This window comes from Chlorella variabilis (assembly GCF_000147415.1).
Source record: "Chlorella variabilis unplaced genomic scaffold CHLNCscaffold_12, whole genome shotgun sequence".
Classification (NCBI taxonomy): domain Eukaryota; kingdom Viridiplantae; phylum Chlorophyta; class Trebouxiophyceae; order Chlorellales; family Chlorellaceae; genus Chlorella; species Chlorella variabilis.
Genome location: NW_005435076.1, coordinates 1124050 through 1135086, shown reverse-complemented (window position 1 = coordinate 1135086; position 11037 = coordinate 1124050). Strand labels below are relative to the sequence as shown.

General features: G+C 68.3%; 5 protein-coding genes across 5 annotated transcripts in view; 3 read left to right on the top strand and 2 right to left on the bottom strand.

Moving 5' to 3' along the window:
- Nucleotides 1-364, top strand: part of CHLNCDRAFT_52849 (hypothetical protein) — a gene marked incomplete at both ends in the record, with an annotated part of 3437 nt that extends 3073 nt beyond the window's left edge. The window contains one exon of the mRNA XM_005847114.1: nucleotides 260-364. Within this exon, the coding sequence (XP_005847176.1) occupies nucleotides 260-364 (105 nt within the window). The remainder of the gene's footprint in view (nucleotides 1-259) is intronic.
- Nucleotides 365-716: 352 nt separating this feature from the next.
- CHLNCDRAFT_52848 (hypothetical protein) lies at nucleotides 717-1563 on the bottom strand (the record flags this gene model as incomplete). Its single annotated transcript, XM_005846911.1, has 4 exons — nucleotides 717-776; nucleotides 841-932; nucleotides 1178-1276; nucleotides 1386-1563. The coding sequence occupies 4 exons, from the start codon at nucleotides 1561-1563 to the stop codon at nucleotides 717-719; spliced, it is 429 nt and encodes a 142-aa protein (XP_005846973.1).
- A 619-nt stretch (nucleotides 1564-2182) lies between these two features.
- Nucleotides 2183-5772, top strand: CHLNCDRAFT_134955 (hypothetical protein; the record flags this gene model as incomplete). The annotated part of the gene is made up of 8 exons (XM_005847113.1): nucleotides 2183-2428; nucleotides 2594-2707; nucleotides 2853-3362; nucleotides 3543-4520; nucleotides 4699-4922; nucleotides 5097-5230; nucleotides 5262-5362; nucleotides 5536-5772. The coding sequence occupies 8 exons, from the start codon at nucleotides 2183-2185 to the stop codon at nucleotides 5770-5772; spliced, it is 2544 nt and encodes an 847-aa protein (XP_005847175.1).
- Nucleotides 5773-6096: 324 nt separating this feature from the next.
- CHLNCDRAFT_134954 (hypothetical protein) lies at nucleotides 6097-7897 on the top strand (the record flags this gene model as incomplete). The annotated part of the gene is made up of 4 exons (XM_005847112.1): nucleotides 6097-6219; nucleotides 6442-6546; nucleotides 6701-6940; nucleotides 7118-7897. 4 exons carry the CDS (start codon nucleotides 6097-6099, stop codon nucleotides 7895-7897), a joined length of 1248 nt encoding a protein of 415 aa, XP_005847174.1.
- A 921-nt stretch (nucleotides 7898-8818) lies between these two features.
- Nucleotides 8819-10674, bottom strand: CHLNCDRAFT_134953 (hypothetical protein; the record flags this gene model as incomplete). The annotated part of the gene is made up of 6 exons (XM_005846910.1): nucleotides 8819-9079; nucleotides 9246-9444; nucleotides 9624-9757; nucleotides 9908-10064; nucleotides 10172-10269; nucleotides 10342-10674. 6 exons carry the CDS (start codon nucleotides 10672-10674, stop codon nucleotides 8819-8821), a joined length of 1182 nt encoding a protein of 393 aa, XP_005846972.1.
- Between the last annotated feature and the right edge of the window lie 363 nt (nucleotides 10675-11037).

Below are 11037 nucleotides of genomic sequence, written 5' to 3'. Positions count from 1 at the left end.
GAGCTGCCTGCTGGGATTTTGGGGCGCCTAGAGCACTCTGTGCCGGGCCCGCAGCGCAGCGCGGCGCGCAACTTGTTGCGCCCGCACTGGGGCACCCGCCAGGCCCCCTCCTCGCTGGCGGGTGCCGCTGCCCAGGCCGGCACACATAGCCTCCCCATTCTGCTTGCCACCGCCTAAATGCCCCACCGCCACCACAGCTTGGCAACCCCTGACGAGCAGTGGCTCCACCATGCTGCTCCCCCCGTGTGCCGCCCTGCAGCCCGAGCAGATCCGGCAGTGCCTGGTGGACTATGCCTCCATCAACGTGTGGCAGCTGGCTGGCGCCGACAGCGAGGCGCCCAGCATCGCGCTGGCGGCGGCTTGAGGGAGGGCGGCGACAGGCGACAGCCACTGCACTGTACACTAGCGGCAGCGGCAGCGGGGGGCCCGCCGCGATTGTATTTGGCAGCCCTTCTGCACCAGTGTTCATTCCCGCGACCCCTCACCCGATTGAATCGAGGCATTGTGACCAACGATACTCACAGCTGCGTGATGGTGGCTGGAGGCGGGAGGAGTGTCGCTAATCTGACGTGGCGGGCGCCGCCGCAACCTTCCCCCTTGAAACCCACGCTGTTAACGCATCGTGCATGCATGGCTGCTAAACTATATTGCATTTGAGTTGGGTGAAGGATCAGGCGGACTGTGCAGCCCAGGCGCTCCCTGCCGTGCCGGCATGCTCAATTCTGGGAACGATAGCCGCCAAGTGCCACATTGGTGCCGTAGTGCTCACGGTGCTCCTGCAGAACGCAAAGGTGGGGCAGTCGGTGCGGGGCACTGGGAGCGGGCACAGCTGCGACTCACAGCAAGCACCTTGGTGCCAGGCGTGATCTCCTTGACGGCGTGCACAAGCTTGGAGACCTTGGAGGAATCCCTGCTGGCTTCGGGCCCGCCACCTGCCAGCCGACAAACCAGGGGAAGTCAGGCTGCGCAGATCAGGTGTGCCTCAGGCTACACAGCCTTGCCTGGCACGGAGATGTGAGGCGGCTCGCCGGGCCCAGCGGGAGACAGTGTCACGGTGGATGCCTTTGCCACCCCCTCGGCGCCAACCGCCTGCGGGGGGCGGGAGCAGCGCTGGACCAGAGGAATAATACAGATTGAGGAGCATTGCCAGCAGCAGCGCTACTGACCTCTGCTGCACTTGTGCGCTCTAAGCCGAGGGCAGAACTGGCGCCGGTACCCGGAGGACGGCTGGGTGGGTGCTCCAAACCGGCCACTGGCGGCGCGCCGCTGGCGGGCACTGCAGTAGGGGGTAGGATGAAACGACAATGGCAGCGGTGCTCTGCAACCAGCCTTGGACGTGCTCTCGACACTGCTGGTGCAGATGTGGCAGGTTCCCCAAGGCTTACCAAAAGCCCCAGCACTCGGCACGTCCGCCATGCTTGAGTGATGACTAGAAAGCAAAGAGAAGAGCACCAAAAGTTTGGCTGATGGGTGGCTTTCCACCCTAAAGTCCGCCACCTTTCCTCCTGCTCTTTCTCTGCCATTATGTCTCCTACAGGGATCTAAAGAGTCCAGCTCGTCCATAGTGCAACGCAGGAGAGCAGGCATTGCTCGTACAAGTCCTAAAAGAGGAAGGCCCCCGTGCTGCGGCAGGCGGCGAGCGGTGCCGCTTGGCGGCGCCGCGGGGCGGCACTACAGATTGGCGCATAAGCCCCCATACTCCTACTGTTGCCGACCCGATCCCTTCAGGGTGTTTTGGGAGAGTTTAGGGAGCCCTTTTCCTTTCTTCAGCCCGACATCACCAGGTAAGGCCAGCGCTACTTTCGGCGATGCATGTTCCTGTTGATGCGCCGATCCGCTGAAAAAAGGCCATCGAATAACGCCGCTCACTCTCTAATCGTGCTGCCGCCCTCCTCCAGCCGGCTCTTCCAGCCGTTTCAGGAGCGAAGCATCCTCATTGTAGAGCCAAGGGAAAGGGTGAGCCTTCATAGGGTGTCCTGCCACGCCGCGCCCGGCACGCTAGTGCCTGCCGCCACCGCCTGCCCGCCGACTTTGCCGACCTGCCTGCTATCTGCTCGCCTCGTGCCATGTGCTGCTCCTCATGCGCACGCCTCGCAGGTTGCCAGCCAGCGAAGGCCGCACTTCGTGCCAGCGCGCAGCAGGCCAGGCAGGCGCAGCCAGCGCCAGCACTGCCGCCGCTGCCATGCCGCTGGTGCCCGAGTCGCGGCGCAGCCGGCAGGACGTCAAGGCCTCCATCGCCTCCCAGTTCTGGGAGCAGCCGGTGCACTCCACCAAGTCGCTGGACGGCCAGCTGTGGTCCCTGCCCTGCGAGCCCCCCGCCCTCAACCTCACCGGCTCCTCGGGCCTGTCGCGCACGCAGCAGCTGCTGGCCGCGCAGGCGGTGCGGGTGCCGCTCTTCCCTTCGTACGACGGCAGCAGCGACGGGCTGGTGAGCGCGGTGGGGTGCAGGCAGCCGCTGCGGGCATGGCGGGCTGGCAAGCATGGGACCACCCGCCAGCAGGATGCTTGTCAGGGCCCGCTGGCCCGCTGCCTTCTGTCTTTGTCCCTCTCCTCTCCACCAGCGGCAGCTGGCCCCCCGTGCCCGCTCCCGCAGGTGCTGGACCGAGTGCTGGCCAAGGCGGGCGGGCGGCGCTGGTGGACCGCGCTGAGCGGGCGCATCAAGGCGCAGCGCGCGTACAGCCTCGCCGCCAGCGAGCAAGTCGGCAAGGTGGGGCTGGGCGCGGGCGCGGGACGTGCAAGCACGCCCGCCACTCCACCGTGCCTGGCCTGGCCATGCCCCTCGCCCCAGTCTGCATGCCCCCGCTCCCCATCCCGCCCCGCACCACCCCCATCCCTCTGCGGCGCCCGCGTAGGTGGATGCCGTGCGCGATCTGGGCAACTACGCGCTGTGCTCCCGCAGCCGCTTCCAGCTGGGCCGCCGCCTGGTGCTGGACAGCGTGGTGGAGGCGCCCGACGCACACAAGCTGCGCCAGCGGGTGACGCGGCGCCTGAGCGAGCGCCGAGCCGCGCGGGCCGCCGCGGCGGCGGCGGCGCCTGGGGCCGCGGCAGAGGCGGATGGGCTGCATGTCGGCGCAGGCGCCGGCGCCGGCGCTGGCGCTGAGCTGGCTGCCGAGCACTCGGGCGACGGCCCCGGCCCCGGCACACCCGCTGCCCGCTGCGGCGTGCCGGAGCTGGAGCCGTGCCATGCGCACGCCACGCTGCGCTGCGTGCTGCCCGGCCACGACCTGGCGGCGACTGCGGGGTACAACCTGCAGTATGTGGACAGCACGGGGGATGTGAGCCACGTGCCGCTGGCGGTCAGCCTGTACCTGGCCTCGCACGACCGCCAGGACGGGCTGCAGTACAGGGTGGGCCTGCACCAGGTGGGTGGGTGGGCACCTGGGCGACTGGGTGACTGGGGAGGGGCTGGAGGGAGGCGGGGCGGGATGTAAACGTGGCAGGGGGATGCTGGATGACTCGGCCTGCTGCACAGGTGCTGAGTGGACCCACCCACCAGATGCCCACTGTTGCCCACCACCCTGTGTGCCCACGCAACCTTGCAGGTCACCGCCCCACTCACCGAGGTGCCGCCCAAGCCCGGCGCGGCGCAGCGCTGGCGCACCAGCCTGCACGCCCAGGGCGCCGTGGCGGTGGAGGGGGAGGCCTACGTTTGGAAAGCAGCCGGCAGCGGCAACGGAGGCAATAGCACCGGCGGCAGCACGAGCCCGGCCAGCGGCGCCAGCTCGGCGGCGGCTGCAGACGGTGCGTTCAAGCAGCTGGGCAAGGGCGGCGGCGACGAGGAGGCCGGCAGGGAGGAGCCGCGCCGCACCAAGCTGGCCAGCGCCCTGGAGAGAGCGGCTGATGAGGACGCTGTGCTGCTGCGCAAGCAAAACGGAGACAGGGTGAAGAGGGGAGAGGGCCAGCAGGGCAGCGCCGATCCCAGCCAGCCGGCTGAACCGGCGCTCGCAGCGGCGGGGCCTGACGCTGGCGAGGCTTCGGCAGGCGTCGGCGGGGAGCAGCAGCAGGCAGCAGCGGCGGCGGCGGGCTCGCCAGCTCAAGCCGCCGCGGGCGATGCCGCGGCGCAGGATGCTGGCGCGGGAGCGGCGCACCAGGGGCTGCCCGGCGCCCGGCTGAAGGACTTCATTCGCCCGCTGGAGCAGCTGGGCGAGCAGGTCAGCGACATGCTGCACAATGTCACACACCCCAAGCAGCACCCGCAGCCCGAGGGCGGCAGCCATCAGGAGCAGCTGGAGCAGCAGCCGCGGCAGGCAGGTGATGCCTCTGGAGGCGGCGCACGCGGCGGCGCCGGCAGCGGCGGCCGGGGCGGCATCCCCGCCCCGGGCCCCCTGCTTGGCCTCTCCTCTCACACCATCACCGCCACCATCCAGGAGAGCGTGGCGCTGCTGCAGCAGGTCAGGGAGTCTGTGGAGCGGCTGACGGGCAACGTGCAGGACGGCTCGCTGCAGCGGCTGAGCCAGCAGCTGGCGGACAGCCGCGGCACGCCCCAGCGGCGGCGCCCGTACAGCATGCTGCTGGCGCAGGTGGGCTGGCCGGCGGGGTGGGCGGAGGCGTGGGTGGGCCGGAAGGGCGGGGCTGCGGGCAGGCCTCTGGCACTCGTGCCCAGAGGCAGAAGCGCAGCATTTGCCACGCCGACGCCACGTTGGCGCGCCCTCTTGCCTCGCCTCACCGCCGCCACCCCCGCCGGCGCCCCTGCTGCAGCCCCACCTGAAGCTGAATGCCGCGCTGGGGTGCCTGGCGCGCATGCCGCTGCCACCGCTGCGCGCCTTCAGCTTCCCGCACGCCTCGCTGGAGCCTCTGGACGGCAGCAGCGGCGGCGGCGGCGGCGGCGGCGGCCTGCACACCCCCCACGCCTCCACCTCCAGCCTGCTGTCCCGAGCCTCCTACTCCTCGCAGCTGGCAGAGGCGTGGCAGCCGTACTTCAAGTGAGAGGCTGAGCCGAGCCGGGATGGCTGGCTGGCCGGTGCCTTGGGTGGGGCCTGCCTGCCGCCCAGCCCAGCCCATGCTCGGCCGCTGTGGACCCGCTGCGCTGCCTCAGCACATACACACCACCAGAACCAAGGACGACTGTGCGCTCGCTGCCGCGCCGCGGTGTGCAGGGCCACCGCGCTGCGCGTGTTTGCGTCCGCCGCCGTGTCTGGCCAGCTGGGGCGCTTCACGCGGCCCTGGCTGGACTTCACCGCCGCCTCCGCCCGCGTGGATATGGCGCTGACGTCGCCCCACGTGGTGGGGGGTGGTGCCCGACCCCGCCACTCTCGCCGCAGACAGCAGCCGCCGCCCGGACAAGCACCGCGCGTTTGCGCTGGAGGGGCGCGGCGCCTGGCACGCCCTCAGCCTCAGCCTGGCGCAGCAGGTGTACGGCCCGGTGAGTGGGGCGGGGCGAGGCCTGCGGGGCTGGCCGCCAGCCTGAAGCTGCGGGGGGTGCCTCGAGGCTTCTTGCGAGCAGGGGGCGCCCATCTCTGCGGCTGGCCGGGGGCACAATGCTGACCCTCCCTCCTCCCGCCCGCCCCGCCCTGCTCTGCCCCGCCCTCCCCGCAGGTGCGTGCCCGCGTGGACGCCCGCTTTGCCTTGGACCCCACCTCTGTGCCCGCCAGCGAGGGCGAGCGCAGCACGCTCAAAGGCGTGCTGCAGACGGCGCTCAGCGTGCGCCCCAGCCTGCTGGAGACTGTGTACGGCTGCGACTGCGTGCTGCCCAGCACCGAGGGCGCGGCGCGCCTGGCCATCTGGTTCTCGCCCAAACGCCGCGAGTGCATGGCGGAGCTGCGCTTCTTCTGAGCCCCGGCGGCGGGGTGGGGTGGGGGTCTGTCCACCCGTCGGGGAATCAGGTGCTGCACGGTGGCAGGAGGCGGCGCGGTCCTGACGTCGATCAGCGGGTGGGGCTTTGGATCAGCAAGTTTTTGTAAAGAGCCTGTTGGCTGCAATAGGTTGGGGTGGGCAAGAGCGAGTGCACGTGTTGCCTGGTGGGCAAATGGCGGCAGCACAGCGTGCATGCTGGGGCGGCGGCGGCAGGAAGAGGGGAGGCGGTGCCCTCCGACTCGGCGCTGCACTTTGCTTACCTTTGTACTGGCTCAAGGAGCGCATGCCGTTGCGCAGAGCGCTATGAAGCAGCGAGCAGGCGGCAAGAAGTTTGCGCCAAGCCGGAATGGCAAGAATGGGAAAGTGGCGAAGCCTCCAAAGAGCGCCAGCAAGCAGATCAGAGACGTGGAGCGACTGCTAAAGCGGGTCAGTCGAGACGCATGGCCTGCATGCCTCCTCGCTGCTGCCCTTTGTAGTTACCGGGCCACCAGTGCCGCCTGGGAGGCAACGAGAGTCGATTTGAGCAGCGTCCAGCGCGCATCTTCATTGCTGTGCTTTCCGCCGCTGCGCCACCTGCCGCCCGGCGGCTGGCTCCACCGCTGTCGGCGGCAGTCCACCTGCCTGCCTGCCTGGCTGCTCTGCGCGCAGCCCGACCTGGACCCCAAGATGCGGGAGCGGCAGGAGGCCAAGCTTCAGGAGCTGCGAGCGGCGCAGGCGGAGCAGCAGCGCAAGGAGCTGGAGCGCAAGTATGCAGTGCGCTACCACAAGGCGAGGCCCCGCCTGCCTCCCTGTGCCCTGCTGCTTCAGGCCCCAACATTGCTTCAGGCCTGCAGCAGGCAAGAGCAGCTTGCAGCATACCTCAAAGCTTGGCCGCTGAGCCTACCTGGCCCCACATGCCCCTCTGCAGATCCGCTTCTTTGAGCGTGTCAAGCTGGAGCGGCGGCTGCATCGCCTGCAGGCGCAGCTGGCGGCAGCGCGTGGGGCAGAGGGTGGTGAGGCGGGCGCCAGCGCCGGCGGCGAGACTGCGCTGGCGCAGGTGCAGCAGCAGGTGGCAGCAGTGCAGGAGGACCTGCTGTATGTGCTGCACTTCCCCAAGGGAGAGAAGTATGTCTCGCTGCTGCGCCAGGCAGACGACCCCGCAGCGCAGGTGGGTGGGCAGCTATGTGCGGCTGCGGTGCTGGGCGGGCGCAGCAGGGACAGCGGCTGCGGGTGCTGGTCACGCGTGCATGAGGCGATGACAGGATTGGCTGGGCTGCGGCCTAGCTACTCGTCCCTGGCTCTGCGCTGTGGTGGCAACTGTGCGCCGCGGCCGGCCCTGGTGCAGGAGAATTTGGAGGCGGAGCGTGCACGGCTGCGTGCGCTGGTGAAGCGCCAGCTGGCAGAGGCTGCCATGCTGGCAGATGCGGATGAGGGTGCGGCGCTCGCCAAGGGTGCTGCTCGGGCGGGTGGCGCAGGTCTGGCTGAGCAGCACGAGCAGCAGGCACCTGCGCAGTCGGATGACGAGCAGGATGACTTCTTTCTGGGCAGCGAGGATGCTGAAGAGGAAGAAATGGAGGCCAGTCAGCGACAGGGTGCGGCGCCTGCTGGCGGGGCGCCTGCCGCAGCCAGGGGGGCAGCGCCTGCAGCTGCTAGCAAGCGGCTGGGGGCTGCGTCAGGCAAGCGCAAGGCGCAGCAGGTTGAGCCATCTGAGGATGAGGAGGACAGCAGCGACGATGATGCGAGCAGCAGCGAGGAGGAAGAGGAGGAGGAGGTGGAGGAGGAGGCCAAGGTTGCCAATGCGGCGGGGTTGGACAATAGGGGGCAGGGGCTGCAGCAGCAGCGCCAACATGGCAGCAAGCTGTGGCAGCAGAAGAGCCTCCAGAAGCATGGCAGCAAGCCGTGGAAGCAGCAGCAAGATGGCAGCAAGCTGTGGAAGCAGCAGCAGGAAGGCGGCAAACCATGGAAGCAGCAGCAGCAACGCGGCAAGCCGTGGAAGCAGCAGCCTGGTGGCGGCAAAACCCCGCAGGGTCGACCCAAGCCCGGGGACAAGCCGCCACCCCCAGACCCCAAGCAGCCGCTGCGCAAGCGTGACGAGGGCGGCAGGAAGCGGCGGAAGAAGAAGTGAGGTCCCGCAGCAAGCCATTCGTGCTGGAGCTGGGACGCCCTGCTTCATTGTGACCGCATCTCGTTCTCTCTTCCCTATTTTCCTGTGTCGGCTGATGCACTGTTAAAGTGAGGCGTCACTGTGTGTCATGTCGTTGTCACGTGTCAAGGAGTCAAGGCGTTGGAGGCCCCGATCGACATGAGGCGGGAAGGGACAGGGTCAAGTGAGGCGGGAAAAGTCAAGTGTGAACAGGGTGAGGCTGGGAGATCAAATGGCTGTGAAAGCGTGCCTGCGCAGAGAAATCCTGCGGCGCCTACGCTACAGAAATGGGTTGTTTTTTTGGTTTTTGGCCTGGCTGGCTGGCCTGCATTTGAGAATTCCTGCCTGTTCAGAAAAGGGGGAGGAGGGAAGGAAGTGACGTCAGTGTAAGGGAACATGCTGGTAGGGGTTGTTTTGAAAAAACGATTTTCAGTTTGTGGAAGCAAGATGAGTCTTTTCCGCGGCGCAGGGGGAAGCCTGCTGGCACGAAAACGTTAGGCGAAGGGAGTGCAAGCGGGGGCGTTGTGGCAGTAGGACACGACGTGAGCGGGAGGGCTGCACTGGAACAGCCACGGGGAACGGAGAGGAGCTACAGTAAGGGGCGGACGGCCTTGCCAGGGCCCACCACGGTGAGCATGTGGGCGGGGCGGGCAAGGCAGGAGAGGACGGGAGAGGGACATCAGTGCACAAGCGGTTTTGGGCTCGCTGCTGGCAATATAGAGCCGGGGCAGCATACAGGCAGAGGGGACCGTAGCTAGCTAGGGTAACAGGTAAACTCGGGCACGAGCAAAATAGCTTGGCGTATCGGGGGCATGGGCCATGGGGGAGCATGGAACAAAGGCGGCTGCCCCAGCGCGGTGCGCGGGGGCTGGGCGGCCAACTAGCTGCACGGCGCGGCAGAGCTCAGTCAATGAGCATGGCCGTGGCATCCACCGGCTGCGGCGGCAGCGGCGAGTCGCTGCCGATGGCGACTGACGCGCTGCCGGTGCTGGGATCGCGGCTGGGGGCGGCGGCGGCAGCGGGGCGCGCCTCTGGCGGCGGCATGCGGGCCAGGCGGGAGGCGCAGGAGAAGATGAGCACCGCGTGCTTCCACTCAGCCTCATACTCGGGGTAGGAGTGCTGCTCGTGCATGCCGCGCCACAGGGGCCGCAGCTGCTCCGCAGCCTGCAGGCGGGCCGGCACCGGGCAAGGCAGGCTGCCTGGTCAGGCAGCCGGCAGGCGCCGCAAAACCAGGCAAGCTCCGGGCCACGCCAGAAGCCCGCCAGGAGGCCGCCACAGCGGCTCCCCTTCCCGTGCGTCCCCACCGCAGGGCACCCCCTGCGCCGCCCACCTGCGAGGCCTGCATCTCGGTCAGGCGCGCCTTGACGGGCACCAGGTCTGTCTCCAGGTAGGAGCCAAACTGCTGCAGTGACAGCGGCCACTCGGGCTTGCCAAACACGCCCAGGCTGACGCTGAGTGCGGCGGCGGCCATCAGGGAGGGCGCATAGCCGGAGCAGTCGAGGTCCAGCAGGCCCAGCTGCAGCAGGAAGCTGCAGACGGAGCAGGCAGGCGCGCAGGAGATGGCGGGTGCCCGTCAGCAGCCAGGCCAAGACGTGTGCTGGCGTCGGGGCAGAACAACAGGGCACATGTGACATCGTGACAAAGCGCGGCGGCGGGCGACAACCGCATCCTGCCCCAGGCTGCCTCCCCCTGCCCCAGTCACACCCACCTGGCAAGCGTGTAGATGTGCATTTCATCGGCCAGCACCACCTCCTTGAGCGTGGCACGGTACCAAAAGCTGCGCAGGAACATCTTGGTGTTGGGCGCCTTTTTGAGGCGCTCCGGCACCAGCCCCACGATCACCTGCAGCAGGGCTCGATGGCGTGCAGCATCAGCGGCTGTACCCCACGCGCTGGCATGCCTGCTCCCAATAACGCTGCCCACAGCAGCAGGACGCAGCCACGCGGCGCAGGCGGCCAACGCCGCGCCGCCGCCACTCGAGGCGGCGCCCACCTGCGTCTGCGCCTCCACCTCCTCCACCGTGTATGTGTCGTCGCTGATGTAGGCAAAGTTCTGGGGGTCCAGCTTCTTGTCCTGGTCGTCGAGCGCCGTTGGCTTCCGGGCGTCCCCCATGGCTGCCCGGAGGCAGGCCAGCCCCAGCAGCTGGAACCTGTGGGTCCGGCCCAGGCGGTGTGTGTGAGTGCCAAGGGGGGGTGGGGAGGGGTGCCCGGGCAGGGATCACATCTTTAAACGTTTCCCGCGCCCCCGGCCATGCACCTGGAGAGCTGCTCCACGGCGTGCTCGCTCAAGTAGTGGTCCAGGTACGCCACAGCTTTGAAAACAATGGTAGAATCAAGCTCCCAATCGAAGGAAACCTGCGGGGAGCGGGGTTGGAGTGATGAGAACGTTGGCGATGGCGATCATGCAGCGGGAGCAAAATAGCTCACCTCGCACAGCCACTCCGTGAGGATGCTGCGGTGCCTCTCCGTCACGTTGCGTTGCACCTTGCGCACAGTGGCCACAGTGGGCAGGCAGCCGCTCTCCGCCTCCCGCAGGGACAGCAACTCATACTGCCTCCTCCACTGCGCTGCGGGCTCGGCGGCAATCGCAGACCACTCTGGCCACCGTCCAAAGCAAGCTGCGCGCCAGGCCTGCTCCCGCAGGGCCCCCAGGCCGCGGCAGGAGCTGAGGGCCGATGCAAGGTCTCGCGCCGACAGACGCCCCAAAACCTCCACCAGCAGCTCCTCAGGGAGGCCTAGGAAGATGGAGTTGACCCTCATGCCCGCAAACCCCCCTACAACCCCAGAACAAAATGGAGGGAGGGCCTGGCTGGCGCCCCCCTCTTGGGGCGGCGGGAATGACCCCGGCCCTTGCAGGAACATGAAAAAACAAATCCAGGCAGCATCTCAGGCTCATTGCGGCGTCACAGCGATGCAGGAATGCCCTGCAACCGCTCTCCAGCGGGGCAGCCCGCTGCGCGCCCTCCTCGGCCCGCGACAGCCGCCCAACTGGGCCGCCGCCTCGTTTCTTTCGTGCGCCGTACGGCCCATCCGTCTGCGCTTGAAAGGCCTGCGGGGAGCACACAGCCTCATGGCCGCGGCTACCCTCCTCATCCCGCAGGGAATCAACCCCCGTTGGCCTGG